Genomic DNA, 27,340 nt, shown 5'->3' with positions numbered 1-27,340 from the left:
ACATGCGTGGTGGGGGGGCAGCGCTCCTACCAGTCTTGATACAGAGCAGTGACATATGACATACGTGGACAGCGCTCCTACCAGTCTTGGTACATAGCGGTGACATATGACATACGTTGTCGGGGGTGCATTGCTCCTGCCAGTCTTGGGACAAGGACGGTGACATACGTGGTCGGGGGCAGCTCTCCTGCCACTTTTGGTACAGAGCGGTTATATAGGTGGTCGGGGGGCAGTGCTTCTACCAGTCTTGGTACATAGCGGTGACATATGACATACGTGGTCGGGGGTGCATTGCTCCTGCCAGTCTTGGGACAAGGACGGTGACATACGTGGTCGGGGGGCAGCTCTCCTGCCAGTTTTGGTACAGAACGGTTATATAGGTGGTTGGGGGGCAGTGCTTCTGTAGTATGCCAGTCCTTCAGGGTGAGCGAATGTGAGGTTACGGGGGTCAGTTAACAGACCGAGGGTAGCTCTTAGTACTCACAGTTTGTAGGATACCCTGGGCAGGCGTACAGCAGTGATGGAGAGGCTGGCACGTAGATCCTCTGGGGCACTCTCTGGATATAGGGACCAGGCCAGGTGATAGGTGAGGTGCCCTTACAGTTCGTGACGCCAGTGCCGGTAACAGTGGCACACCGATTTGTTGGAGGAATAATGGAGGTACACACGTTTGTAGTGAACTAGAACTCCTCTTTACTGAACAGTTCAACTATATACAGGCTTCAGACAGTTCCATGTGAAAGGATATTGATATAAGGCAGGCTTTACAGAAATGGCAGGTAGAATCCTAGCAAGGTAACTCAGAGGGAATAACACTCACAGATCAGGCTGTACTTTCTGGCTTTCTCCAAGGCCCGTATGCCTAATAGCTGGCTTTGTCCTTGGGGAGGGAAACCTTCCTCTGGTATAAATCCACTTGCGGTCAATAACCTTCTGCCCTTCAGCTTTCTACTTGGCTGGATAAGATTAGCCCTGCTCTGTACTCTGCAAGATGCGGGATCACTTCAGGAGGAAACTTCTTCTCCTACCAGTGATGGCTAACCTTGGCACGCCAGCTGTGGTAAAACTACAACTCCCAAGATGCCCTGCTTGCTTGGCTGCTCTCAGAACTCTATAGAAATAAATGGAGCATGCTGGGAGTCGTAGTTTCACCACAGCTGGAGTGCCAAGGTTAGCCATCACTGCGAGTAGACTAACTTCTGAGCTTCACTTGCTCAGGACTTCAGGCAGGCTAGACTGAGCTACTTAGCCTCCTGGACTAGACTGGACTGACTCTTTCCTGTCTGGGCCTAACTATATCTACCAGGGGTTCCCTAGCTCCCTCTACAGCTCAGGAGGAGAAACTGCACCCCTAGCAGGCCTGGTACACAGGAGATAACATGGAATTATGCAGTCATACAATACAAAATACAATAGCAATCTCCCACAGGAGGTGGGGGACAACATGACCCAATTGACCCTTAGTAGTACCCACCTTTACGTAGTGGGACGCTACACTTCTACCAGTATTGGCACAGGGCGGTGACATATGTAGAAGGGGGCAGCGCTCCTGCCAGTCTTGGTACAGGACGGTGGTATACGTGGAACCCCCCCCCCCCAAGATCTCCTGCCAGTCTTGGGACAGGGAGGTGACATACGTGGTCAGGGGGCAGCGCTCCTACCAGTCTTGGTACATAGCGGTGACATATGACATACGTGGTTCGGGGTGCATTGCTCCTGCCAGTCTTGGGACAAGGACGGTGACATACGTGGTCGGGGGGCAGCTCTCCTGCCAGTTTTGGTACAGAGCGGTTATATACGTGGTCGGGGGGCAGTGCTTCTACCAGTATTGGCACAGGGCGGTGACATACGTGGAATGGGGCAGCACTCCTGCCAGTCTTGGTACACGGTGGTGACATACGTGGACCCCCCCCCCCCCCCACCAGATCTCCTGCCAGTCTTGGTACACGGTGGTGACATAAGTGGACCCCCCCACCAGATCTCCTGTCAGTCTTGGTACACAGTGGTGACATATGTGGACCCCCCCCCCCACCAGATCTCCTGTCAGTCTTGGTACACGGCGGTGACATACGTGCCCCCCCCCCCCCCCCAGATCTCTTGCCAGTATTGGTACACGGCGGGACATATGTGGACAGGGGGCAGCACTCCTGCCAGTCTGTGCCTGTCTGGGTATGAAAAATAAAATAAAAAAGTTGCACTCACAGCCCAAAAAACAACATTCATGTCCCTGCGCTGATAATCTGCCGCACAGAGGGGTCACAGGTATGGGCACAATCTTCCCTCAGATCTTGCAGAGGATGCTGATCACCGCTCCATCACCTGCCGGCAGTATTTCGCTGCATCCCCTTTACATTGAAGTGACTCCCCCGCTTTACCCCCTCACGCCACCTGTGTACTACAACTCCCAACCTGTGCCGTGCGGCTGAGCGGAGCTGTCCCCATTCCCTCCCCTCTCCGCGCGCTGTCACTAGTCCCCGCCCCTCCGGGCCACGCCCCCTGCCTGTATTTCCAGCGCTGTCCAGGGCTCGGTGCTGTTGTCTCTCTCAGTGTCTGATTGAGCCCAGGCTGTGCGGGGGCTCCCTGCGGGATCAGAGCGCTCCCCCGCCGGGACTCCACTCCTCACATCCCCCTGCTGGGACTCCGCTCCATCCCCAGCCCAGCCTGGCTTTATTATGTGTGTCTGCAGTGCAGCCCCAGCAGCAGCAGCAGCGGCAGCGGCGGAGAGAGCAGGAGGGGACAGAGCCGGGACAAAGAGCAGCCAGCCGGCCGGGCGGCATGAGATAGGGGATCGGGGAGGCTGCGGAGGACTGACCGCAGCGCATGGGGGCAGCTAGCGGCGCCGGGACACGGAGGGCCACCGAGCACCACCACCCCCCAGATCGCGATATAGTGCGATAGTATTAGGGCAGAGGAGCAGCTAGAAGTGTGCCAGGAGCGGCCAGTCCCCATAGTGCCCGCAGTGTGCCAGCTGCCGAACGGGCACTAGTGTTATATGTGAAGTAGTATTACTGAGGGCACTGCCAGCAGCCTCCATCGTGCCATAGGGTGACGGAGCCGGAGCGGCCCGGCCAGTGCCCGGTAATTGAATTGATCCTAATTTCATCCTGCAGCACTTGTGTGACTCCCCCCAGGGCCTGGGGTGGGGGGCATCATCCGTGCTCCTCCCTCCTCCTCCATCGCCACCCCCCCTCTCTGCACCCAAGGGAGTCACAATCCCACACAATAGGAACTTTAACACAATAAGTGCAGGAGAGAGAGAAGGGGGAGACGGGTGAGAGGAGCCGCTGCGCCGGGAGACTTCTGACCAGCCGTGGAGATGTCCAGGAGGAAACAGGCCAAGCCGCGCTCCGTCAAAGGTAAGGACTTTGGAGAAGTGATGTGGCGGCATGCACACGGACGTCCACGGGACTGGGGGTGATGCTGCTGCCGTGGGAGCAGTGCTGCTGTGAGAGCCGCGGGCGGGACGCAGAGGCTGCTCCGCGAAAGCCTGCCGGGAGAAGTCGCACCGTGTAGTCGGCCCGTATCCTAGTTCCGCATCGAGCTGCGGCTCTGAGCAGACACGTGGGCTGGAGACAGTCTGCGTCCCAGTCACCGGCCACAATAAACAGGTCCTCCCTTCTCCAGATGGGACTGCCCCATTACTGAGTGCGGGACCGCTGTGCGGGGAAAGGGCTCTGCTGCGGGGGAGACGGTGATGGAGGCACTTAAAGGGGCAGCGGCTCCAACTCCAGACCCTAATGTCATCTCTCAATCTCATCCATCTATCTGCCCATCAGTGTCTGCCATCTACCATCTAATTATCTATACAATTATCTATCATCTAATTATCTGTATAATTATCTATTAATTATCTAACTCATATCTATCTCTTATCTATCTAATTATCTAACTGGTATCTATCTCTTATCTATCTATCTAATTATCTAACTGGTATCTATCTCTTATCTATCTATCTAATTATCTAACTGTTATCTATCTCTTATCTATCTATCTAATTATCTAACTGGTATCTATCTCTTATCTATCTCTCTATCTCTCTATCTACCTAAGTTCTGTTCACATCACCGCTCTCTATTTCTCTTCTTCTGTTCCGTTATAAGACCAGTACGGTAGAAATAACGGATGTGAATGGTGCTGTATGGACCTAGGGGTTCCGTCAGGTTTCCATCGGGGAGCGCTGCGTTATTTTGTCCTTCAGTTTTAGTGTAGTCTATGGCGGAGGCCCCTGACAGCCTCTGAGGCAGATGTACAATGTACACGTCCCCGGGGGGTCTTTGGAGCTGTGGAGTAGTGATGGCGGGGCAGACATTTTTCTGGAGTCCTGGTTGTCCCATTGCAGGTCTCCTCTCCAGTCTGAGACGTCCACTTACAGGATCTGTAGGTAGTTACACTTTTGCACGTTACAGTTGGTGATGGATTGCTCTTCTGTGTATTTTTCCATGTAAGAAGCGTTATCATTTTCCGGGTTTCCTGAAAACCTGTGATGGAACTGATGTTTCTTTCTTTGATTCGATTCATTTTCTGGTCATTTTTGATGGACATTCCATAAACCTGATGTTGGTGAGATGCGGCCAGGCTGAGACCGTGTCTTCTATAAAATGCTGGATTTTGTGACGTTTCTGAACTTGTCTCGTTCCTTCTGACGTTCTTGTTGATTAGATTTGTGTTGCGTGATGCTGGGCGGCAGAAGCCTTCTACACCAGACAGGTAGCCTGTACAGCTAGACATCCGCAGTCTGGGGCCAAACTTTTTGGATTGTTCTCTGGTAGAAATAAGTTGTCTCCTGAAGTGGTAGAATGTGTCTACTAAGGAAGTAGGGTCCCACCATGACTGTGAGATCTGAAGACATATTGGGTGACCACTCTTGATCTCCATGTCCTTGTTCAGAGTTGGTCTGATGGACCATGAGCATTCTTGATCCTTGGAGGATAGGATGCAGTGCTAGGTTCTGACTGTCTTCTTGACAGTTTTCCATAAACCCCCTAACAAATTAGTAATTGCCCCCACCAGTCCGATGCTGTACAACAAGTAACTGGCCCTGGAAAGTAAGACCGGACTGCAGCGTGAGCGCTGGATCGGCAGGGATTTATTTTTGGTGAGGTTAATTATATTCACAGCTGCCGGTTTTTGCCTCTGACAATACCTTTAAGGGCAGAATTTGTCCTGTCTGTGTTATGCAGCCACAGGAATGCTGTGTGCCGCCATATGGTGCCCCCATTTGGCACAGTATTTTCTCCTGGAAACAATACTCAGTTGGGAAACTACCCCATAAGGCCTTTTTTTTCTGGAGTTTTTGAGGGATTTTCAGGTATTGGGGCATTTTATGCAGTGTTTTTGGTGAAAAACCACCAGCTCCAGATGTTGCATGGAAGTCTACGGGAAATGTTAAACTGATGCATTATTTTTTTAGGGGCAGTTTTTACCCTCAGGGTCAGTGGCATTTTTTTTTTTAATTGCATTTTTTTGCGCCCCAAAAATGCCAGGACCTAAACCGTGTGTGAAGGAACCCCAAGGATGCCTTCACACACAGGAGATTTTGTTGCAAAAATGTTCATGTGCTTCCTTCCAAAACAACCTCATTCACGTGAATGGAACCGATTTTTGAGCTGCAAAAAATGTGCGCAGCAGCAACCGCTACGTGTGAAAATGGCCTAAGAGTGCACACCATGACGATGGCTGTTATATCCCTGGGAAAGGGATGAGTTCTAGTCCGTGTATTGTACAGGGATGGATGTACATGATGCCTGATGATCTGTGGTCCGTGTACAGAATGTTGGCAATCTGACCAGACATGGGCCTGATCACCAAAATAGAAAGCATTAGGCAGAGTTCACATGTGGCAGAATTCTGCGAATTCCGCAGCGCGGAATACAATTCTGCTTTTCACAGTCCCTGCCTTCCCCTTCGCTGTATACACAGTGCTCAGCTTCCTGATCCGGTCCCAGCGGTCATAGACCCCTGGTGGTCAGTATTTTGCAAGAGCTGCTAGGTCTTCATCAGCCCCAGATCAGCCGTGCAGTGAGGTTGTAAAGCACCGCACAACCTCTATGGGGGTTGTATTCCCCCTGTAACTGGGGCTGCTATGTCTGCCCCCATTACACGAGAGGCAGCAATAGAAAAAAAAAAAGTAAAGTTAAATGTCCCCCAAAGGTCTTGTGTTACAAATAAAAAGGAAAACATAAAAATAAATAAATAAAGCCCCGTCTCCAGCCACTATCCACTATAACCTACCGTATTTTTCCGCCCCATAAGACGCACTTTCCCCCCTCAAAAATGGGGGGGGGGGAATGCCCTGCGTCTTATGGGGCGAATGCTGACATTTTTACATCGCAGGCAGCGATGTATGAGTGAGCGAGGAGGGGCTGGGGGCCGGCAATTGCGGCGGGGCCGGTGCAGTCACTGTACTCCAGCCCCGCCGCTCCAGTGCTGCAGTATTCAAATAGAAAATGTCTCATTCAATGAAAAGTGATTAAACATGCCCCCTCACTTCTAATATTACCGTACACCCTAACCGCTTCTGTAGAATGCCGGCAGGCCGGGCGGGCGGCAGCGTAATTCCCTGATGTCACGTGCCTGCGCCGCCTACTTTATAAATGAAGCAGGCGGCGCAGGCACGTGACGTCAGTGAGTGACGCGCCGGCCGCCCGGCCTGCCTGCGTTGTACAGAAGTGGTTAGGGTGTACGGTAATATTAGGAGTGAGGGGGCATGTTTAATCACTTTTAATTGAATGAGACATTTTATATTTGTATACTGCAGCACTGGGGGGGGGATCTGTGGATGGCACTGTTAAGGGGTGGGGGGGTCTGTGGATGGCACTGTTATGGGCTGGGGGTCTGTGGATGGCACTGTTATGGGCTAGGGGGGTCTGTGGATGGCACATATATAACAGTGCCATCCACAGATCCCCCATAACAGTGCCATCCACAGATCCCCCATAACAGTGCCATCCACAGATCCCCCATAACAGTGTCATCCACAGGTCCCCCATAACAGTGCCATCCACAGATCCCCCATAACAGTGCCATCCACAGGTCCCCCATAACAGTGCCATCCACAGATCCCCCATAACAGTGCCATCCACAGATCCCCCATAACAGTGCCATCCACAGATCCCCCCCTGTAACAGTATCCTTCACAGATCCCCCCATAACAGTGTCCATCACAGATCCGCCCATAACAGTGCCATCCACAGATCCCCCCATAACAGTGCGTCATCCACAGATCCCCCCATAACAGTGTCCTTCACAGATCCCCCATAACAGTGTCCTTCACAGATCCCCCATAACAGTGTCCTTCACAGATCGCCCATAATAGTGCCATCCACAGATCCCCAGTAATAGTGCCATCCACAGACCACCATTAGTTCCAAACCCACCAAAAGCACACCTTTCGGTTAAAACATTTTTCTTTCTTATTTTCCTCCCCAAAAACCTAGGTGCGTCTTATGGGCCGGTGCGTCTTATAGGACGAAAAATACGGTATATATCAAAATCACTGTTATGCAAAGGTAACATACAAAAAAAATATTTTAGTTGCACAAAAAAATAAATACATAAAAAATGAGAAAAACAAACTATTTATTTTCTTTATTTACATTTTCCTGGTTCTAAAAAACAAACAAAAATGACATGAAAATAAAGCCCAGTATATCACTTAAAACAGGCAAAAAAAATATTTACATAACTGAATTAAGACGTATGTATTAAAAAAACAAAAAATGAGCTTGATTAGGAAGGGGGGGGGGGGTCCCGGTTTTAAAGGGGTTTTACGAGACTTAGGCCTCTTTCACACGGGCGTCAGTTTTTTTGCCCGGATAAGAGCCGGGTGCGTTGCGGGAAAATGCACGATTTTCCCGCGCGAGTGCAAAACATTGTCATGCGTTGCACTCGCGTGAGAAAAATCACGCATGTTTGGTACCCAAACCCGAACTTCTTCATAGAAGTTCGGGCTTGGGATTGATGTTCTGAAGATTGTATTATTTTCCCTTATAACATGGTTATAAGGGAAAATAATAGCATTCTGAATACAGAATGCATAGTAAACCAGCGCTAGAGGGGTTAAAAAAAAATAAAAAAAAAATTAACTCACCTTAGTCCACTTGATCGCGAAGATGGCATCTCCTTGTGTCTCCTCTGCGCTGAGCGGCTGAACAGGACCTGGGGTGAGCTGCTCCTTTAAATACGGGTTAAGGACCTTCGATGACGTCACTCCGGTCATCACATGGTACGTCACATGATCTTTTACCATGGTGATTCACCATGGTAAAAGACCATGTGATGACTGGAGTGACGTCATCGAAGGTCCTTAAGCGATATTTAATGGAGCAGCTCAGCCCAGGTCCTGTTCAGCCGCTCAGCGCAGAGGAGACACAAGGAGATGCCAGCTTCGCGATCAAGTGGACTAAGGTGAGTTAAATTTTTTATTTTTATTTTTAACCCCTCTAGTGCTGGTTTGCTATGCATTCTATATTCAGAATGCTATTATTTTCCCTTATAACCATGTTATAAGGGAAAATAATAATGATCGGGTCTCCATCCCGATCGTCTCCTAGCAACCGTGCGTGCAAATCGCATGGCATCCGTACTTGCTTGCGGATGCCATCCGATTTTCACACACCCCATTCATTTCTATGGGGCCTGCGTCACGTCGAAATCGGACAATATAGAGCATGCTGCGATTTCAACTGAACGCACAAGTGATGCGTTAAAAACAACGCTCATGTGCACAGCCCCATAGAAATGAATGGGTCAGGATTTAGTGCGGGTGCCATACGTTCGCCGCACGGATCGCACCCGCACGGAAAACTCGCCCGTGTGAAAGGGGCCTTAGTGTGTCCCACAGGCCCACCTTAATTAGACATAACAGGGGGAGATTTATCAAACTGATGTAAAGTAGAACTGGCTTAGTTGCCCATAGCAACCAATCAGATTCCACCTTTCATTTTCCAAAGGAGCAGTGAAAAATGAAAGGAGGAATCTGATTGGTTGCTATGGGCAACTAGGCCAGTTCTACTTTACACCAGTTTGATAAATCTCCCCCAATGTGCCTGTAGAAGAAAGTTTGTAATCACCTTACCGACTCAAAGTTGCATGGATCTTCTGAAAGTCCTACTTCCACCGACATCGTGTCCCTTTCCAGGTTCCCGGCCTGGGCTATGGACAAGAAGTCACTTCTGCAGCCCATGACAGGGGAGGTGCCAGAACGATCCTTCTACCCTGATGCATGAGCAGAGGAGGTGGATGCAGGAGTGTGCGCATGTGCCAGGGAGAGGAATTCTTGACCTTGCCCGTCTTGGCCCGTGGAAGTGACGTCTTGTCCATAGACTTGCACATACTCATGCATTTTGGGGAATTTTCTGGAAAGTTTGGGAAAGTATGGGTCAGCACTAGTGTTTAGCGAAGTTTACAAAAATTCAATTCGGCTGCATAAAGAGATTCACTTCATGACGAATCGAATTTTCCCTGAATTTATATCGAAGTCCACTTCGGAGACTTTGATTCGCTCAACCCTAGTCAGCCTCGTATGGTTTAGGGTCCATTCACACGTCCGCAATTTCGTTCCGCATCTTGCGGAACGGAATTGCGGACCCATTCATTTCTATGGGGCAGTCCGGGTCCGCAATTCCGTTCCCGAAAAAAATAGAACATGTCCTATTAGGCATTTTCTATTAAGTGCCGGCGATGTGCCGACCTCAAAATGCGGAACGCACATCGCCGAAGTCCGTGATTTGCGGATCCGTTGATCCGCAAAACACATACACTGACGTGTGACTGGACCCTTAGGAGAAGCTTCGAACCTCCAGTACAACAGCACTGGGAGTGAAATCAGACAATCATTGACGTTTCATTTACAGAACATAACTTCTTGGTGTCCGACGTCCCCTTCAAGGTCAGTTATTTAAGAAAACGTATGCCTGTCTGGAGGAGGGGAATATTTTAGTGGCGCTGAAGTGGGGGAGCATTAATCCTGCCCACACAGAGGATGGTGGTATCATTACGGCAGTAATCTGTCCAGTCATGACATTACAGTCCTTACTCCGCACCTAGCATGGCCTTTCACCTCAATATGGCGGCCGTTCACCTCAGATTGTGTGTCCGGGGGAACAGCTGTTGTGACAGATATAATTCACGGTTTTCCTACACGTTTCAGTTTTTTCCTTTTTAAGTTATCATTTCAGAGGCTGCAATTAAGTGCAGCATTTTCTCATGCTGCTATGGCCGCCAGTTTCCGTGGAGACACTTAAAGGGATTTTTTATCTGCCAGTTAGAACCAGAGAGTGACACGCAATCTTTTTTTGTAACCCATTTTTATTTTCTGACTTGTAGATTTTTTTTTTTATTCTCTCTCCTGAACTTGATTATTTTGATTATTGGGGCGGCCATCTTGCCTGAGCTCTTGTTGAAAGAATTTAGAGGTATGCTTTACAGCAGCCACCATGGGCCATAGACATAAGGGTAGTGTCTATACTCCATGAGCCGTGGGGACCTTGTGATGTCATGGGGTCATGTGACATACTACAGTCACAGGATTTGAAGCAGCCGAGGGATGTAGCTGAAAGGTAATATCTGTCGCCATAGTAATAATAACTAACCTAATTATGGCATTTCCTGTCACATGGTTAGTTTGGGATCGAGGATTTCAATGTCACATGACCCTGTGACGTCACAGGTCCAAGCTTTCAATGTCACGTGACCCTGTGACGTCACAGGTCCAAGCTTTCAATGTCACGTGACCCTGTGACGTCACAGGTAGCTATGGCTCATGGAGATTAGACACAACAGTCTAAGTTCTGTGAGAGAGTTTTCTAGGCATGCTCTGTGACCCAGGCAGAGGTCAGGAGGGTGTAGAGAAGTATGGATGAGCAAACTTGTGTTTCAAGTTCGGCACGCAAGGTTCGGGTTCGGGTTATCTAAGAATTCCGTTACGGATTCCGCTACCACAGACCATTAGTTAGCGGAATCCATAACGGAATTCTTAGATAACCTGAACCTTGCACACTGAACTTGAAACACAAGTTTGCTCATCCCTATAGATAAGCTGTGATAACACCTATTACGAGTGGTGGTTCCTGTGTTATATATATATATATACAGACGTGGACAAAATTGTTGGTACCCTTTGGTCAATGAAAGAAAAAGTCACAATGGTCACAGAAATAACTTTAATCTGACAAAAGTAATAATAAATTAAAATTCTATAAATGTTAACCAATGAAAGTCAGACATTGTTTTTCAACCATGCTTCAACAGAATTATGTAAAAAAATAAACTCATGAAACAGGCATGGACAAAAATGATGGTACCCCTAACTTAATATTTTGTTGCGCAACCTTTTGAGGCAATCACTGCAATCAAACGCTTCCTGTAACTGTCAATGAGACATCTGCACCTCTCAGCAGGTATTTTGGCCCACTCCTCATGAGCAAACTGCTCCAGTTGTGTCCGGTTTGAAGGGTGCCTTTTCCAGACTGCATGTTTCAGCTCCTTCCAAAGATGCTCAATAGGATTGAGGTCAGGGCTCATAGAAGGCCACTTTAGAATAGTCCAATTTTTTCCTCTTAGCCATTCTTGGGTGTTTTTAGCGGTGTGTTTTGGGTCATTGTCCTGTTGCAAGACCCATGACCTGCGACTGAGACCAAGCTTTCTGACACTGGCTAGTACATTTCTCTCTAGAATTCCTTGATAGTCTTGAGATTTCATTGTACCCTGCACAGATTCAAGACACCCTGTGCCAGACGCAGCAAAGCAGCCCCAGAACATAACAGAGCCTCCTCCATGTTTCACAGTAGGGACAGTGTTCTTTTCTTGATATGCTTCATTTTTTCGTCTGTGAACATACAGCTGATGTGCCTTGGCAAAAACTTCGATTTTTGTCTCATCTGTCCACAGGACATTCTCCCAGAAGCTTTGTGGCTTGTCAACATGTAGTTTGGCATATTCCAGTCTTGCTTTTTTATGATTCGTTTTCAACAATGGTGTCCTCCTTGGTCGTCTCCCATGTAGTCCACTTTGGCTCAAACAACGACGGATGGTGCGATCTGACACTGATGTTCCTTGAGCATGAAGTTCACCTTGAATCTCTTTAGAAGTCTTTCTAGGCTCTTTTGTTACCATTCGGATTATCCGTCTCTTAGATTTGTCATCAATTTTCCTCCTGCGGCCACGTCCAGGGAGGTTGGCTACAGTTCCATGGATCTTAAACTTATGAATAATATGTGCAACTGTACTCACAGGAACATCTAGTTGCTTGGAGATGGTCTTATAGCCTTTACCTTTAACATGCTTGTCTATAATTTTCTTTCTGATCTCTTGAGACAGCTCTTTCCTTTGCTTCCTCTGGTCCATGTCGAGTGTGGTACACACCATATCACCAAACAACACAGTGATTACCTGGAGCCATATATATAGGCCCAATGGCTGATTACAAGGTTGTAGACACCTGTGATGCTAATTAGTGGACACACCTTGAATTAACATGTCCCTTTGGTCACATTATGTTCTGTGTTTTCTAGGGGTACCATCATTTTTGTCCATGCCTGTTTCATGAGTTTATTTTTTTACATAATTCTGTTGAAGCATGGTTGAAAAACAATGTCTGACTTTCATTGGTTAACATTTATAGAATTTTAATTTATTATTACTTTTGTCAGATTAAAGTTATTTCTGTGACCATTGTGACTTTTTCTTTCATTGACCAAAGGGTACCAACAATTTTGTCCACGTCTGTATATATATATATATTGTGACACAGTGAGAGGTTTTGTCTGGGAAAACAGGTATTTTCCTCTCAGCATGTGCTGCTGGGCTGATTTACAGTGAGGTGAGGTCAAATACCGGACCGGATTTTAAGTGCCGTTCCCGGTTTTGGCATCACCTGGCTGTCCTTAAATAGGCAGCTGGGCTTAGAAGCCGGGTCTCTGTGTTGGAATCTGGGAGCCTTGTGTCTAGATGAAGGTTTGCTACCTTTTTGGTGGTATGTCGTACATTAAACCAGCTGTATTTACAACCAGTGCCCCACGACAAAATGGAGGCTATTGTGAAGGCCCTCATGGAGGCTAATCTGCAGCAGCGAGAGACAAACCTGCAGCAATGCGAGTCTAATAAACATCAGCAGGAGACTAACCAGTTGCTGCTACAACATGTGATGGCTTTGCAGACAGCAGGACCAACCCCGACGATGCCCGGAAAGCAATCCGTGCTGCGATTCCTAAGATGACTCCATCAGACGACATCCAAACCTACTTGGCGATGTACGAGAAAGTGGCCATCATGGAAAAGCTACCCCGTGACCAGTGGGCTGAGGTCGTCGCTCCTCTCCTCGCATCCGATTCCCAGCGGGTGTATTTCGACTTGCCGGACAATCAAGCGACCGACTACCAGAAAGTCAAGGGTGAGATTCTGACAAGACTGGGGATGAATGTGTTGGTCCCGGCCCAGCGGGTGCATCAGTGGGGGTTCATCCCGGCTGAGCCTGCAAGACCCAGTATTATAACTTACTTTACCTCTTGCAGAAATGGCTACTGCCTGACGGGCTGAGTCCCACTGCTATGCTGGATCGTATGTTAGCTGATATGTTCTGAAAGGCTTCGCCATACCCTCTTCAGCACTGGATCGGTCAGGTGTCTCCTGGCAATGCCCTTGAGATGGTGGACCTGGTGGAACGCTATGAAGCTACCAGGAATCTAAAGGAGGGTTCTGTCGGGAGGGGGGTTGGCAAACCCCGGAAATCTTCACCCCAGGCCCGGAGATTTCAGCCGATAAAACCCGCCCGGGATGTACCCACGGCAGATCTGGCTCCGATAGTCTGCTGGCAGTGTCAGGAGCCTGGCCATGTAAGGGCTGACTGTCCCATCGGGTTGAGCCCATAGACACTAACTATGGCTACCGTCAGGCGCTATATGCCAGGAGGCTGTGTGCAACAGGTACCCCAGAGTCTCTAGATCATTTGTGTCAGGTGGAAGTGGGAGACACTCCGGCGGAGGCTCTGCTGGACTCAGGGAGTCTAGTGACCCTAGTAAGGGCTACCCTGGTGCAGTCCCCTAGTACCTATGCCGATTATCGAAGTACCGTTTGACCGAATAGCTATGTACCTTATAGGCCCAGTACTGAAGTCCGCCAGAGGGCATCAACACATCTTTGTCATTCTAGACTACGCCACTCGGTACCCGGAGGCAGTGCCACTGCGACATACCTCGGCCAAACTCATAGCAAGGAATTAATGGAGACGTTTTCCCGAGTAGGACTACCTAAAGAGGTTCTGACCGACCAAGGGACCCCTTTTATGACCAAGGTAATGAGGGAACTCTGTAAGTTGCTGCACATAAAACAGCTACGGACATATTTTTTTATGTTTGGTTAAACCTTTCTACCAGACCGTCTGTTTGCAGGTGGTAAACATATGGTCTGGTAGAAAGGTTTAACCAAACATTAAAAAATATTTTGAAAAGGGTGGTGGCTAAAGATGGGAAGGACTGGGACCTCCTTCTGCCCTATCTCATGTTCGCAGTGTGAGAGGTACCCCAGGCCTCTACTGGGTTCTCGCCCTTCGAACTGCTATATAGCAGACACCCTCGCGGTCTCTTGGACGTGGCCAAAGAGGCGTGGGAACAACAACCCACTCCACATAAAAGTGTCATTGAGTACGTTAGTTAGATGCAAGATCGGATAGAGACAGTGTTGCCTCTTGTTAGGGAGCATATGGAGGCAGCTAAGCGAGCCCAGTCGGGTATATAATCGGCAGGCTTGGGTCCGGATCTTTAACCCGGGTGATCGGGTTTTGGTTCTGGTGCCGACCATGATCCAGTATGACATTGTCACTGAGCCTCAGACAATAGTCCGATTAAAACCATACCGGGTACCCAAAGCTCGGCAACAAGCCATATCGGAGGAGGTGCAGCTAATGCTGCAGCTAGACGTCATTGAGGAGTCAAAAAGTGAGTGGGCCAGTCGTATAGTATGGATATCCAAGCCGGATAGGACGTTGTGGTTTTGTAACGACTTTCGAAAACTTAACGAGGTTTCCAAATTCGATGCATATCCCATGCCCCGGGTGGATGAGCTCATCGAGAGGTTAGGGCAAGCTCTGTACACCGATTTTTATGTAGTTAGGTTTTGTAAAGTAGAACTGGAGAGATTGCTTTAAGGATGTTGAATTTATGCCTTATGTAATGTAGTTGGAGCATGATTTGTGTCCTTAAAGCCTAATTACTCCTTAATGATGTACTGTATTTTAGCCCTGAATTACTTGCCCCTTTGCATTCAGTTTGGCATAATTTTTTTAAATGTTTTCTTCAGTGTAGCTGTTTGAGGTCTGGGAGAAAATTTTAGATTTTTTGGAACTATTTTTATGGCAAATTCATGTAGCAACAGCAAAAAAAATCCAGTGTCTATCCCTTATATATTTTTTTTTTTTTCATTCGCTGGTCATCATGTATGCCGTCATTTTTTATTTGTTTTCTGTAATAATTTTTATCTTTTTTTTTTAAGCTTGTGATAATAAGAGGATTAGAATAAAGCTCTGAAGAGTGTGTTGCATGAAGGCAATTCCCTGACATGCCTGACTCTTTTCTTTTGTGAATCTGTATATTGTCAACTCAATTCATGGTACAGGCGACACATGGCACAGGCTATCATAAAACAGCTTGCTTCTGCTGATAGGGGGGGTTTGACCTCCTGTGTCTGGATTCTGCTGACAGGTTTGCTGGCCAATAGCCTTTAGGCTACTGTGGTATCACTCCAGGTTGGAAAAGACCTGTCAAGTGTGTCTGTAGACGTTCTCAAGTGGCTCTTGCAGTTAACTAAGTATTTGGTAGGGATCTCGGCAGCCATCTTTCACCTGACCGTTGAAAAAACTATAGAAGCTGGAAGCTACCGAATTGCTGTCTGGCCCCATTGACTATAATTGGGACTGACGGTGATCCAGCCGCAACCCAGCAAATGTGTCAAGAATCGGCTGGATTAAAACTGCTGCTGTGTGCAGCGGTTTTCATCCGTCCGTTTCTCTCCATCTCCGTTTCTCTCCGGGTTGCAGCCTGGTCTCCACTCATCCCCATTATAGTCGGTGGGGCCGGTGGGTAGCATCAGGCAGTGCTGGATTCAGACATCTTCAGCAGGCTGCTCCCTGCCGGAATAGCCTGCTGGAGATGTCTAACACTAAACTAGCCTTAGGCAGGGTGCTGAATCTTCTTAAAGAGATCAGTCCTGTGTGGAGACTTACTGGAAATACTCTATAGGATGGGGACTTATTGACAATGTACCATAGGAAACGAATATGCAAAGAGGTATCTCCGAAGGAAGAGAGCCATCTCGCTAGCACCACCTCATGGAAGTGGCTCCCTACGTGTCAAAATCCAACTTTTCATCAAGACTTGAGGGGCAAGCACCCCAAAACAGCTGTCTATGGATGGATTTCTGGCTTGACTATTTTCCATTGTCCAATCCCAAGGCTTGTTAGAAAGTCGGATTTTGACTTATAGGGAGCCACTGCCAAGAGGTGGCGCTAGTGAGATAGTTCTCTTCCTTGGGAGATATCTCTTTGCATATTTGAAAAAACTTACATGGTCATATAGAAAAGAAGTAGTTAAAGGTGATTATCTATATGGTGGGGTGGCTAGCACTACAGTCCTGAGAAGAAGTACAGAACCATCTACAGTTCATTTATTTCCTAGGGTGATTACTTGTTTCCTTTCTCTATATTGGAACTACTAGTACTAGTATAACTTGCTTATGTTTGATGCACCGTTCCTGGAATCCGATTGGTTTGGCATACAGGAAAGTTATCCTTAAAGGGGTTGTCCAGGAAAGAAATATTGTGGACGTGTCCTCAGGATAGATTATCAGTATCTGATTGTTGGGGGTCTGAATGGCAGCACCCCCTCTAATAATTTGTTTGTAGGGGCCGTCAGTCTCAGATAAGTGGAGCTGCCTCTTCATTGTATACTAAGTACAGTGCCGTCCATTGTATAGTGGCTGTACTTGGTATTGCAGCTCAATCCCAATCACTGAATGGGACTAAGCCGAAGATAGGCCATGTGACTTGACATTGTAGGCTTGAACGTTGGCGGTCCCTTCCACTAGCTGATTAGTGGTGGTTTTGGAGGTCAGACGCCACCAGTCAGATACTGATGACCTAGCTTGATGATAGGGCATAAAGATTCAAGTCCTTGAAAACCCCTTTAAGGTCATTTTATTCACGTTGATGGTGGTCCAATAATAATAGTGTAAGGTCAGAGATAGAAAGGTGTAGTGGCTGATCTTTACTGGAAGCATATTTAGAACAGCTGAAGATGACCAGATGATTGACTTTCACGGTCGAGATTTTCTCCGGTCAAGGCAGAAAATCTGTATGGCTTCTTTCACAATTACATTACTATGTTTCCATAAGGATCTCATTTTTTTTAAGCCTGACAGAATCCTGATGGGTCCATTATAAGTAAGTGGGAGCAGGGGCCTAGCTGTACGTGGTCCTGGACCAGGGTCTGTTGCCTAAGGAGGCTTAAATGAGTTGTGCAAGAATGGGGAAGGGGGTTTAGCAAACCCCCCACTTGGCCGGACTTGTAAAAGAAGCTTTCTCACCTGTTTCCCAGCGCTGGCTCCATGCTCCTTCTCCGCTGGGTTCCCTCGCTGTAAACATTCAGTTTGACATCACCTCAGCCAATCACTGGCCGTGGCGGAGACTGGCTCCCCTTACATCATGACAAATGGTCACATGACACAATGGGCTCAAGTCTCCACCGCACACAGTGATTGACTTTGGCGATCTCAAACCGGATGTTTACAGTGGGGGAGTCCCGAGGAGCATCACAGGACGGGAGAAGAAAGAATGGGGAGCCAGTGCCGAGAAGCAGGTAAGTAAGCTTCTCCTTTCCGTGGTGGTGGTGGTGGGGAGTTTACCAAAACCCCACATTCTTGCACAACCCCTTTAAGTCCCCACTAGCACAAAGGTAGGTGGGGGTCCCTGTCAAAGATTTTGCAAAAAAGGAACATAACTATCACAATTGACCATAACTGGAGATTAGTAAATTTCTTAAAATTCGATTCTGGTTGGATTTGGCCGACTCACCCTTCAATTTCTGTTTGGGATTGTACCTGAATCAAACGTTCTCTGATTGTCTGGAAAAATCCCTCTTCTCCTCTCTCTCTTTATGTGATTGGATTCTCCTTTATTGAATCGCACACAATTTTTGAAAAACTCGTATGAAATTTCCCAATTTCAGAATCGATTTACTCCCCTCTAATCATAACCGGTCATGGTGAAGCATGACGGATCTGTCCTATGCATCACGGATCCAGTAGAAATGGAAGCCATGACCCCAGTGAGAACAGAGCCTAAGGCCTCTTTCACACGGGTGTTGCGGGAAAAGGTGCGGGTGCATTGCGGGAACAGGCGCGATTTTTCAGCGCGCGTGCAAAACATTGTAATGCGTTTTGCACGCGCGTGAGAAAAATCGGCATGTTTGGTACCCAAACTCGAACGGGGATCGGTGTTCTGTAGATTGTATTATTTTCCCTTATAACATGGTACAATAGCGCTGGAGAGGTTAAAAAAAAGATCATGTGATGGACCATGTGATGACCGGAGTGACATCACCACAGGTCCTTTTCCTGTACACAGCACAGAAGAGAAGCCGGGCGGCGCGAGCAAGTGGATTAAGGTGAGTTAAAAAAAAATTACATTAATAAAGATCGGGTCCCCATCCCGATCGTCTCCTAGCAACCGTGTGTGAAAATCGCACCGCATCCGCACTTGCTTGCGGATGCTTGCGATTTTCACGCAGCCCCATTCACTTCTATGGGGCCTGCGTTGCGTGAAAAACGCACAAAATAGAGCTTGCTGCGATTTTCACGCAACGCACAAGTGATGCGTGAAAATCACCGCTCATGTGAACAGCCCCATGAAAAATGAATTGGTCCTGATTCAGTGCGGGTGCAATGCGTTCAACTCACGCATTGCACCCGCGCGGAAAACTCGCCCGTGTGAAAGGGGCCTAAGTGTGATCAGTTTTTTTTTTTTATCAACCCTTTTCAGCTATTTAATATTCAGGGTTGTAAACGTAACAAAATAGCGGAAGAACGCTGCTCTGAAGGCACTGATGATTCTTCTAGGCATGCAAATAATGGGAACCCCAGGGTTAAAGCAGGGTCTTCCCAGTGACATATGCTGAACGATGAAAGGAGAGATGAAGATTAGACGTACCACTTAAACCACTGGAAGATGAAAGAGGAATCATTTTACTCCACAAAGGCACATTACTTGTAAAGAGCCGGGGAAGGCAGCGTGAGCTAATTGGAGTGTTTGTTTTCATCTCTGAATGTGTGTGTGTTTTTTAAGTCTTTATTGCCTGAAGTTAATTGATGGAATTTTGTCTTTTAAAGAACCAGCCATGCTTGGTAAATTTATTTCTAGACCAGCTTCTAAGAAAACTCCGCTTTCATGCAAAGGGGGTTTCTCCTCCTCTTTTTTATTTATTTTTTCATATTTTTTTTTAAATGGCATATTTGGTAGTAAAAGTAGTAGTGTTGTGCTGTGCCTTTCTGTACGTGGTGGGCCACTACCACAGCAAACCATCAATCCACACAATTGTGGTATATGCTTATGGTGCTACAGAGACGTGAGAAGCTTACTCTCGAAGCTCCGTCACAGTGGGTGCGCAGAATAAGGCTACATGCACACGAACGTGCTGTTTTTTGCGGTCCGCAAAAAACGGAAGCCGCCCGTGTGCCTTCCGCAATTTGCGGAACGGGCAGCCATGGGAAAAACACAGATGTCTTCAGCTGCCAAGCACACATGGAACAGGTCAGCCAGTTTCATACGTACAAAACTGCTGACAGATGCCCTTGAAAGGCATGATCTTTTAATAAATCAGCAGAAAATGCTGTAAAAGATAAAAAAAAATTAAAAACCAAACATCACTTCTTCAGCCCCCCACTAATCCTGCGCAGACCCTCTGCTGTTTCCCCCTGTCTTTATTTACAAGCAGGTGACGGCAGTCATATACCATTGTACTGCCACCACTGGTATGCTAATAGCATGGCAAATGACAGCTGAGGCCACTGATTGGCTGCAGCCGTCACCTGCTTGTAACAACTAGGGGGATCTGCCAGAGAGGCTGTGCTGGATTGGTGGGAGATTGAAAAGGTGAGTATTGTTTTTTTTATTTTATCTTAGATCTTTAGAATTTTTTATTTTTTTAAAGAAATCAGATTCTCAGTGAACTTGCAGCAAGTTCATCACTGCCACCCTTATTTTGGCCTTGACTGAATATTTGTGAAGTACTGCCATAAAGGAGTAAGTTTACTACTTCTTACAGTAGTTGCACTTAAAGGGCATCTGTCAGCAGTTTTGTCCCTATGACACCGGCTGACCTGTTACATGTGCGCTTGGCAGCTGCAGACATCTGTGTTGGTCCCATGTTCATATGTGCCTGCACTGCTGAGAAAAATTATGTTTTATTATATGCAAAATGCTAAATCTCAACATGTCCACAGTGCCCAGACTTACAAGAAGTGATTTATGATGATGTATACTTCATTATTGGGTGAGCGCTGCGCTCCCCGGTCTCATTCTGTTGTGTGAACTTCTGGGATCATTTGGCACGCGATCCTAGCCCAGTTTGAACCCACAATGTTCGCTGGTTGCGTCTGTGCAGGCAAAATCCCTGTACGTTAGGGATGAGCGAATCGACTTCGGATGAAATATCCAAAGTCGATTTGCATAAAACTTTGTTCCAATACTGTACGGAGCACGAGCTCTGTACAGTATTAGAATGTATTGGCTCCGATGAGCCTAAGTTATTGCTTCGCGAAGTCTCGCAAGACTTTGCGCTATAACTTCATAAATTAATTTGTACTGTAAAAAAGCATTTCCACTTGGAACCGAACCTGAGTTCGGGAAATTATTTTTGCAGTACAAATTAATTCATGAAGTTATTACGCAAAGTCTCGAAGACTTCGCAAACTAATAACTTCGGCTCATCAGAGCCAATACATTCTAATACTGTACGCTGCTCCGTACAGTATTGGAACGAAGTTTCAAGCGAATTGACTTCGCATGTTTCATCCGAAGTCGATTCGCTCATCCCTACCGTACATTGTGGAGTCATGGGAACAAACTGTCTGCTGAACAAGCATCTCGAATGTATAGCATGCTACAGTTTTTTATAGTTTATTTTGCTTGTTTTTTTAGTTCAGTTTAGTTTACTTCAGTATTTTGTATGAATTAATATACATTTTGACACATTTGTTGCACTAGGAAGGAGCTAATAGCTTGCACTAAATCATGAGGGATATGCTGAGTGAGCTAACAATCTAAAAAAGAATCTGGAGATGCAAAGTAGCGTTTTGGTTTTGCTCTACCTTGAGTCGAAACATGACCTTTAGGTTTGGATTTCTGGCTTTTGCTTTTATGCTCTGAATGGCACGATGGCCAAATTCTACTGCTTCATATCTCGCTGATGTGGTCATAACCCATAGATATGAATCTTCGCTGGTGGATGGATGATTTAACCTCCTGTGGCTAATTAGCAATATAATCTAATTAGGGGAAATTTTCAACCAACAAAATAAATTGTAATTATGAAGCGTCACTTTTTTAACAAATGAAGCATTTTACTGTGTTACCATTTAATGAGCCTGGCAGTCTAGTGTCACCTATAGCCGACTAAGATCTGATTAATGGTTTGGCATCACGGCAGCTCACTAATGTCTATGGTCTCCGACAGTAGGTGGCTTGGCCTCAGCAGGACACCCCTTTTATGAAATATATGGGCATTTTTTTACATTTCACGGACAGTGGAGGAGGTGATATCCTTGCGCCGATCTACAGCCCCATAGGCTCCAGGCTTATTGGCTTGTGGCCTATGAGTCTGAAGGGCAAGGATAGGAGCCATAGACCCACCGTAAACTGCTGTCCCCATAAATGCAGTTTGGCTGCCGTCTGAGGTGAGATGCTCATCTCGCCTCATGGCAAATGCGGCCCAGCTTGAGATGAGTTGAGTCGAGAGTTGAGATCGTTCATACATGAATGAAGAATGGATCCTGGTTCTTAATGAAACTCTAGCACCCTTCAGTTTGGGCTTACATTTCAAAGAAGTGATGCCCTATGTGAAATGCGGTGGTTGTGAAATCAGAGAACACCTATAGCAGGCATCCTCAAACTGCGGCCCTCCAGCTGTTGCAAAACTACAACTCCCAGCATGCCCGAACAGCTTACAGGTATCAGCCTACAGCAGGGCAGTTGGGAGTTGTAGTTTTACAACAGCTGGAGGGCCGCAGTTTGAGGATGCCTGACCTATAGGCTGATTTGCGCGTGTTGTTTTGCACTTTATAATTTTTGTGTACTTTTTATTGTCTTTTTATTTTTTTTCAATTCACAGCTTTTTTATTTAGGTCAAAAATGCTGCAGCCAGATGTTACTTTATAGTCTACAATGAATTATTGAAAGGCTACATATAAGGAGTCTGGTTTGTTTTTAGGGTCATTGGTGTTTTTTGTATTGAAATCACAGTGGCTTCTTTCTCACAGTCTTCTCTATAGGACTTGAAAAACAAGAGAAAAACGTATGTCTAAAAGGTTTCAACTTAAAACCCACCAAAATCACTTTTAAAAAAGGCAGCGAAAATGTAAAATTCAGGTGTGTTTTTAATGTGTTCATAATACAGAAAATGTAGTGTGTGTTATGGAGTTTTTTGTTTGTTTTTTTGGGGGGTAAAAGAAGCTCATTTTGCAGTAGGGGATTATGGAGCCCTCCTCCCCATTTACTTTAATGTTTGTATTCACACATTAGTGGTTTTCCACGGGCCTTGGGTCCACGGTGACACCACGGTAGCATGTCCTATTTTCTCAGTGATTACGGATCCCTCACGCACATAATAGTCTATGGGTCCATTAAAACCAATGACACGACACACATCCGTGTTTGGCCTGTGGTTTTAAGAGATCGCTGTTAGGAGATGCTCTGGAGATTGGTTTTCAGCCTAGCAGCGTCTGCGGAATACGAATGACACACAGAGTGCAAAAAAAAAACGGACACACGAACCAAACACGGATCATTCACAGACGAACCTTTGACCATCTTGTCACAAATGCCATCAAAGGCACGGACGTGCGAAAGAGACATTATTATGCTCTCAATTTGGTGCAGGTTGAGTACCGGTACTTGTGACTGTACCCATAAAGGAATATGTTCTGGATTATAATCTGGTTTCCAAGTAAAGAATAATGCACACATTCTGCTGAAATATACAGTTTTTTAGGGGTCAGATTAAGCAGGAGTTAAAATTGATCCAGTCTCCTTTGTATCTGTCCTATTGGGTGCAGCAGAATCGTCCTTCTCACTTTTTGGTTTCAAGATTAGAAAAATAGCTTTCAATGGGTGTAAACCCAGTTCTACGTAATCCCAGATTTATTATTGCATCTTTAATATTCATCACTTGCCTCCATTCCCAAAACTCCCGCCCCTTCTTCCTCATGACTTTTCATTTGTGCAATTTATAATCCTGTTTTAGTTCTATGTGACAGAGTAGAATCAATGTGGATCATCTTTTCCATATATTTAGCTTTTGCTTTATAATTAGGAGCGCTGTGCAGGGAATATACCATTGTAGCAGAGATACGGGCTCTAGATTACCCCATTGTCAGTGTTAGGTGATGTATATCTCGCGGAGCGGTGAAATTGCTGTGATGTGGAATCATAATTATCATCTACTGGCTGATAAATATCAGCGACACTTCTAATGCTCTCCAGCTCCAAGCAAAACAGAGCTGAGGAAGATGTCTTATAGTGGCCATACGACCAGTAAGGAGTCTTTAGGATGATAATCCTCGAGTACCAAACAGATCAAGTGAAGGCGTTGGAATTAGGAAAAATGGTCAGACAGGAGTTTCCCAACTCTGCCCATGTTGTTTACACCATGAAGATGTCCTGGAGAACTTTTCATTTCTCATTTACATCTAAAATACTAAAGCTCGAGAACTACGTGTTTCTAGCCCAGACGTTATGCTATGCAGATCATCAATCATGGTTGAAATGGAAAGGTTCTAGAAAACTAAGACTAAAGTTCTGGAGGCTTTTTTTTTGTGTTTAAGCCATCAAAGAAAGGAAGAGGTCACGTCCTGGTAAAATCAGGAGATTGAAGGACCTCATAAACACTGGGGTTGTATGGTGGTAATCCTGAAGTTTTACTGCTCCTTAAGTTCAACCAATACCACTAGTGATTAAATGGGTTCTTCAGGGCCTTACCTAAATTCTCTGCCTCAGCTAACCTATGGAAGAAAGAGAGGTCCAGCAGTATTTAAACTTCCATTGCCCTGTCAATTCTGTGTTCTTGGCTGGGATTATGGGACCACCTGACTGTCTGCGGTCTTTTCCACTGAAGTCACAACCGGATGTGCTCCCATAGCTTCCTGTACATTTGTATAATGTACATGCAGCTGAACAGGAAGACACAGGATATCTGGTCAGGACATCAGCAGAAGAGCCCACAACCAGTTGGGCAATCATGTGATCCTGGCCGAGATCGCTGAATTGGCGGTGCAATGGAAGGATAAGTACTGCTGGACCTCTCTTTTTTTCCACAAGTTGGGTGAAAATGAGAATTTGGGTGAAGCCCTGGAAGAACCCCTTTAGAGTTATTCTGTTTGAGACAGGCCTTGAATGCCCGATCCCTGAGACTTCATCAATCAGCAGTATGAAGGGACCATGGAATCTGCTCCTTCGGTGTTTAGACCAGCACAGCCGCTTGCCTGTACGGGTGGCCTCGCCTTAACTGCAGTTCAGACCAGGCATAGCCTCACCCGTATGTATAATGCTGTGTCTATGTAAACATTAAAGGAAAGCTGTGGCCCCTTCAATCTTTTGATTAGTAGGGGTCCAACAATAAAACATTGTGATGGCCTGTCCTAAGTTTCCTGGATGGTTAGGACTGTGTTGGTGTCAAGCAGAACCTTTTTGGGGTTTGGTATCAAGTAGAACCTGATTTTCTTTTTGTTACAAGGTCCTCTTTTCATTAAAAACAGTGCAAAGTGTAAAAAAAAGGTACTGTATATATTATAACAATACTAAGTTAATAACCAAACAAGAAGTTCAGAGTGCCTTAAATTTGTGTTGAATTGTGAATTATAATTCATTGTGAAGCACCGTTTACTTACTGGCTGGAAAGTTTACATATGGTCAAGCATGCATGGAATCGTTCCCTCAGGAGATCAGGAGACGTTAGATGAATTATTTGACTTTTGATTCATTTGAAATTGACATTAGCAGATCAGAACATTAACAGATCATGAAGGCTACAGCTACATTGTAACAATAGTCGCGGGCAGGATCGCAGGGGCATCTCCGTGTAGCGGTAATCCGATAGAAATGAATGGGATCGCAACCTGACTTCCATGTTTGCTGCGACCCCGACGCGTGAGTCAATAAAAATCCAACACTGCTGTTTTTTTTTTTTAGACTCTTGTGTCAGGGTCGCAGCAAATGTGTGAGTCGCGCTGCAATCCCATTCATTTATATTGGATCACCGTTGCACTGTGATGACCCTGACCGCGACTAAAGTCCCGTTATTGATTTACACCATTAGGATGCGGCCACACGTATTTAGGTGCTGCTGCAAAATCCATATATTGCATGCAGATATTGCCACATCTGCGGAAGAAATCTGCAGCATAAATTCATCCGCATGTCAAGTTATGAGCCAATGGCGCCGTATGTCAAGTTATTTGGGGGTGGTGCTGTATGTGAAGTTATTTAAGGGTGAGTTATTTGCGGAAAGTTTCTACAGTGTGTGGATGGGATTTTTTTTTTTAATATATTTTTGATATATACCTATTCACTTCAATAGGGCTTGAAAAAAAAAAAATGGACTGTGGGGCAGCCGCATGCAGATCGCGGACCCATTCACATGAATGGGGTCCGCGATCCGCTTCAGATGGTCCGCACCACAAAAAAGTACTTTTTTGCGGTGCGGAGGCACGGCCAGAAGCACTCCGTAGTGCTTCCGCACCGCATCTCCGGGTTTGCGAACCCAGTCAAGTGAATGGGTCCGCATCCGTGATGCTGGGTGCACACGGCCGGTGCCCCGTGTATTGCGGAACCTACCAGTATGCTAGCCGCAATACGACCACGGCGGGGCAGTGGATGTGTGCATGACCCCTTATGTCCCAAATACAGGCCATGTTCTTCTCTGCTCCTCTTGTGCAGAAATGACTGAAATATGATGTATTTTTTTTTTATCAGAGGAATTTTTGCTGGTGAATGCCAGATTGTCAGACTATGGATAAGGGCTCATGCACATGACTAAGTATTTTGCGATCCGTGTGACATCCATGGTGCATCTGTTTTTTTTTTCTGGATCCGTTGTAACAGTGCCTGTTCTTGTCCGCAAAACAGACAAGAATAGGACATGTTCTATTTTGTTGCCAAACGGACCTGTGGACATATGGATTCGGAGTCATTTCCGTTTTTTTTAAGCCCCATTGAAATCAATGGTTGCGTATACAGACCTGTAAAAAAATAACAAAAAAACTGAGCGGAAATGGAAGAAAAATATGTTTGTGTGCAAATGCCCTTATTATGTGTTGATGAGCTGTACTAGCATTTAGAGTATATACACATGGCAGTGTAGTGTAGTGTATAGATTTTTCTCGCAATTTTTGCTGCATTTCCATACCAAATCCGCATGTGTAAGGGTACGACATCACAGTGCGGTCGTATGCGCCGTAGCTGTAGGGGCCGCAGCTGGCTTTTGCTGAACTAATGAGACCACACGGTTTAGTCAGTCTGCATTGTTAATGGCTGCCCGGCACCTTTAATACCGTATGGCCACTAACAGTGCAACAAAAGCCAGATGCAGTACTCGACAGTGACCGCGCCACATGGTCGTACCTTCACTTGCAGATTTTGACGCAGATCTGCCCCAGATCTCCCATTGGCTCCTGCACAAGACCGTATCCATTTGGCGGTCCACAAAACACAGATGTGGTCTGTGTTCATCCCGCAATTTCCATGGGACCCTCTGTAAAAAAAAAAAAACATTCTTGTCTGCAAGACAGAATAGGACAGGTTGTACGATTTGCCGACCAGCAGCGCGGATACGGACAGCACACGGATGACATAGAAATAAATAGGTCCATGTGCAATCCGGATCGAACACAGACTAAGGCCTCTTGTACAGACACGACCGAATGCCCTCCGAGGTATGCGGTCCGTGAGCGGGCCATATGTCCCGGAGCGGCATTGATCGGGCGCACAGGAGCGCACAGCATCATAGATTACAATAGCCCCGTGGGCGGCCCGACGTCCGCAGCATCATTGTAATCTATGATGCTGTGCGCTCTTGTGCGCACG

General features: G+C 46.5%; 1 protein-coding gene across 1 annotated transcript in view; it reads left to right on the top strand.

The window, feature by feature from the left end:
- Positions 1-2,213: 2,213 nt before the first annotated feature.
- Positions 2,214-27,340, top strand: part of ZNF423 (zinc finger protein 423) — a 238,074-nt gene continuing 212,947 nt past the window's right edge. The window contains 1 exon segment of the mRNA XM_044270612.1: positions 2,214-3,356. Within this exon segment, the coding sequence (XP_044126547.1) occupies positions 3,317-3,356 (40 nt within the window). The 5' untranslated portion in view covers positions 2,214-3,316.

The sequence above is a fragment of the Bufo gargarizans genome, chromosome 10 (genome assembly GCF_014858855.1).
Source record: "Bufo gargarizans isolate SCDJY-AF-19 chromosome 10, ASM1485885v1, whole genome shotgun sequence".
Lineage (NCBI taxonomy): Eukaryota > Metazoa > Chordata > Amphibia > Anura > Bufonidae > Bufo > Bufo gargarizans.
This window is presented reverse-complemented; position numbering and strand designations above follow the sequence as displayed.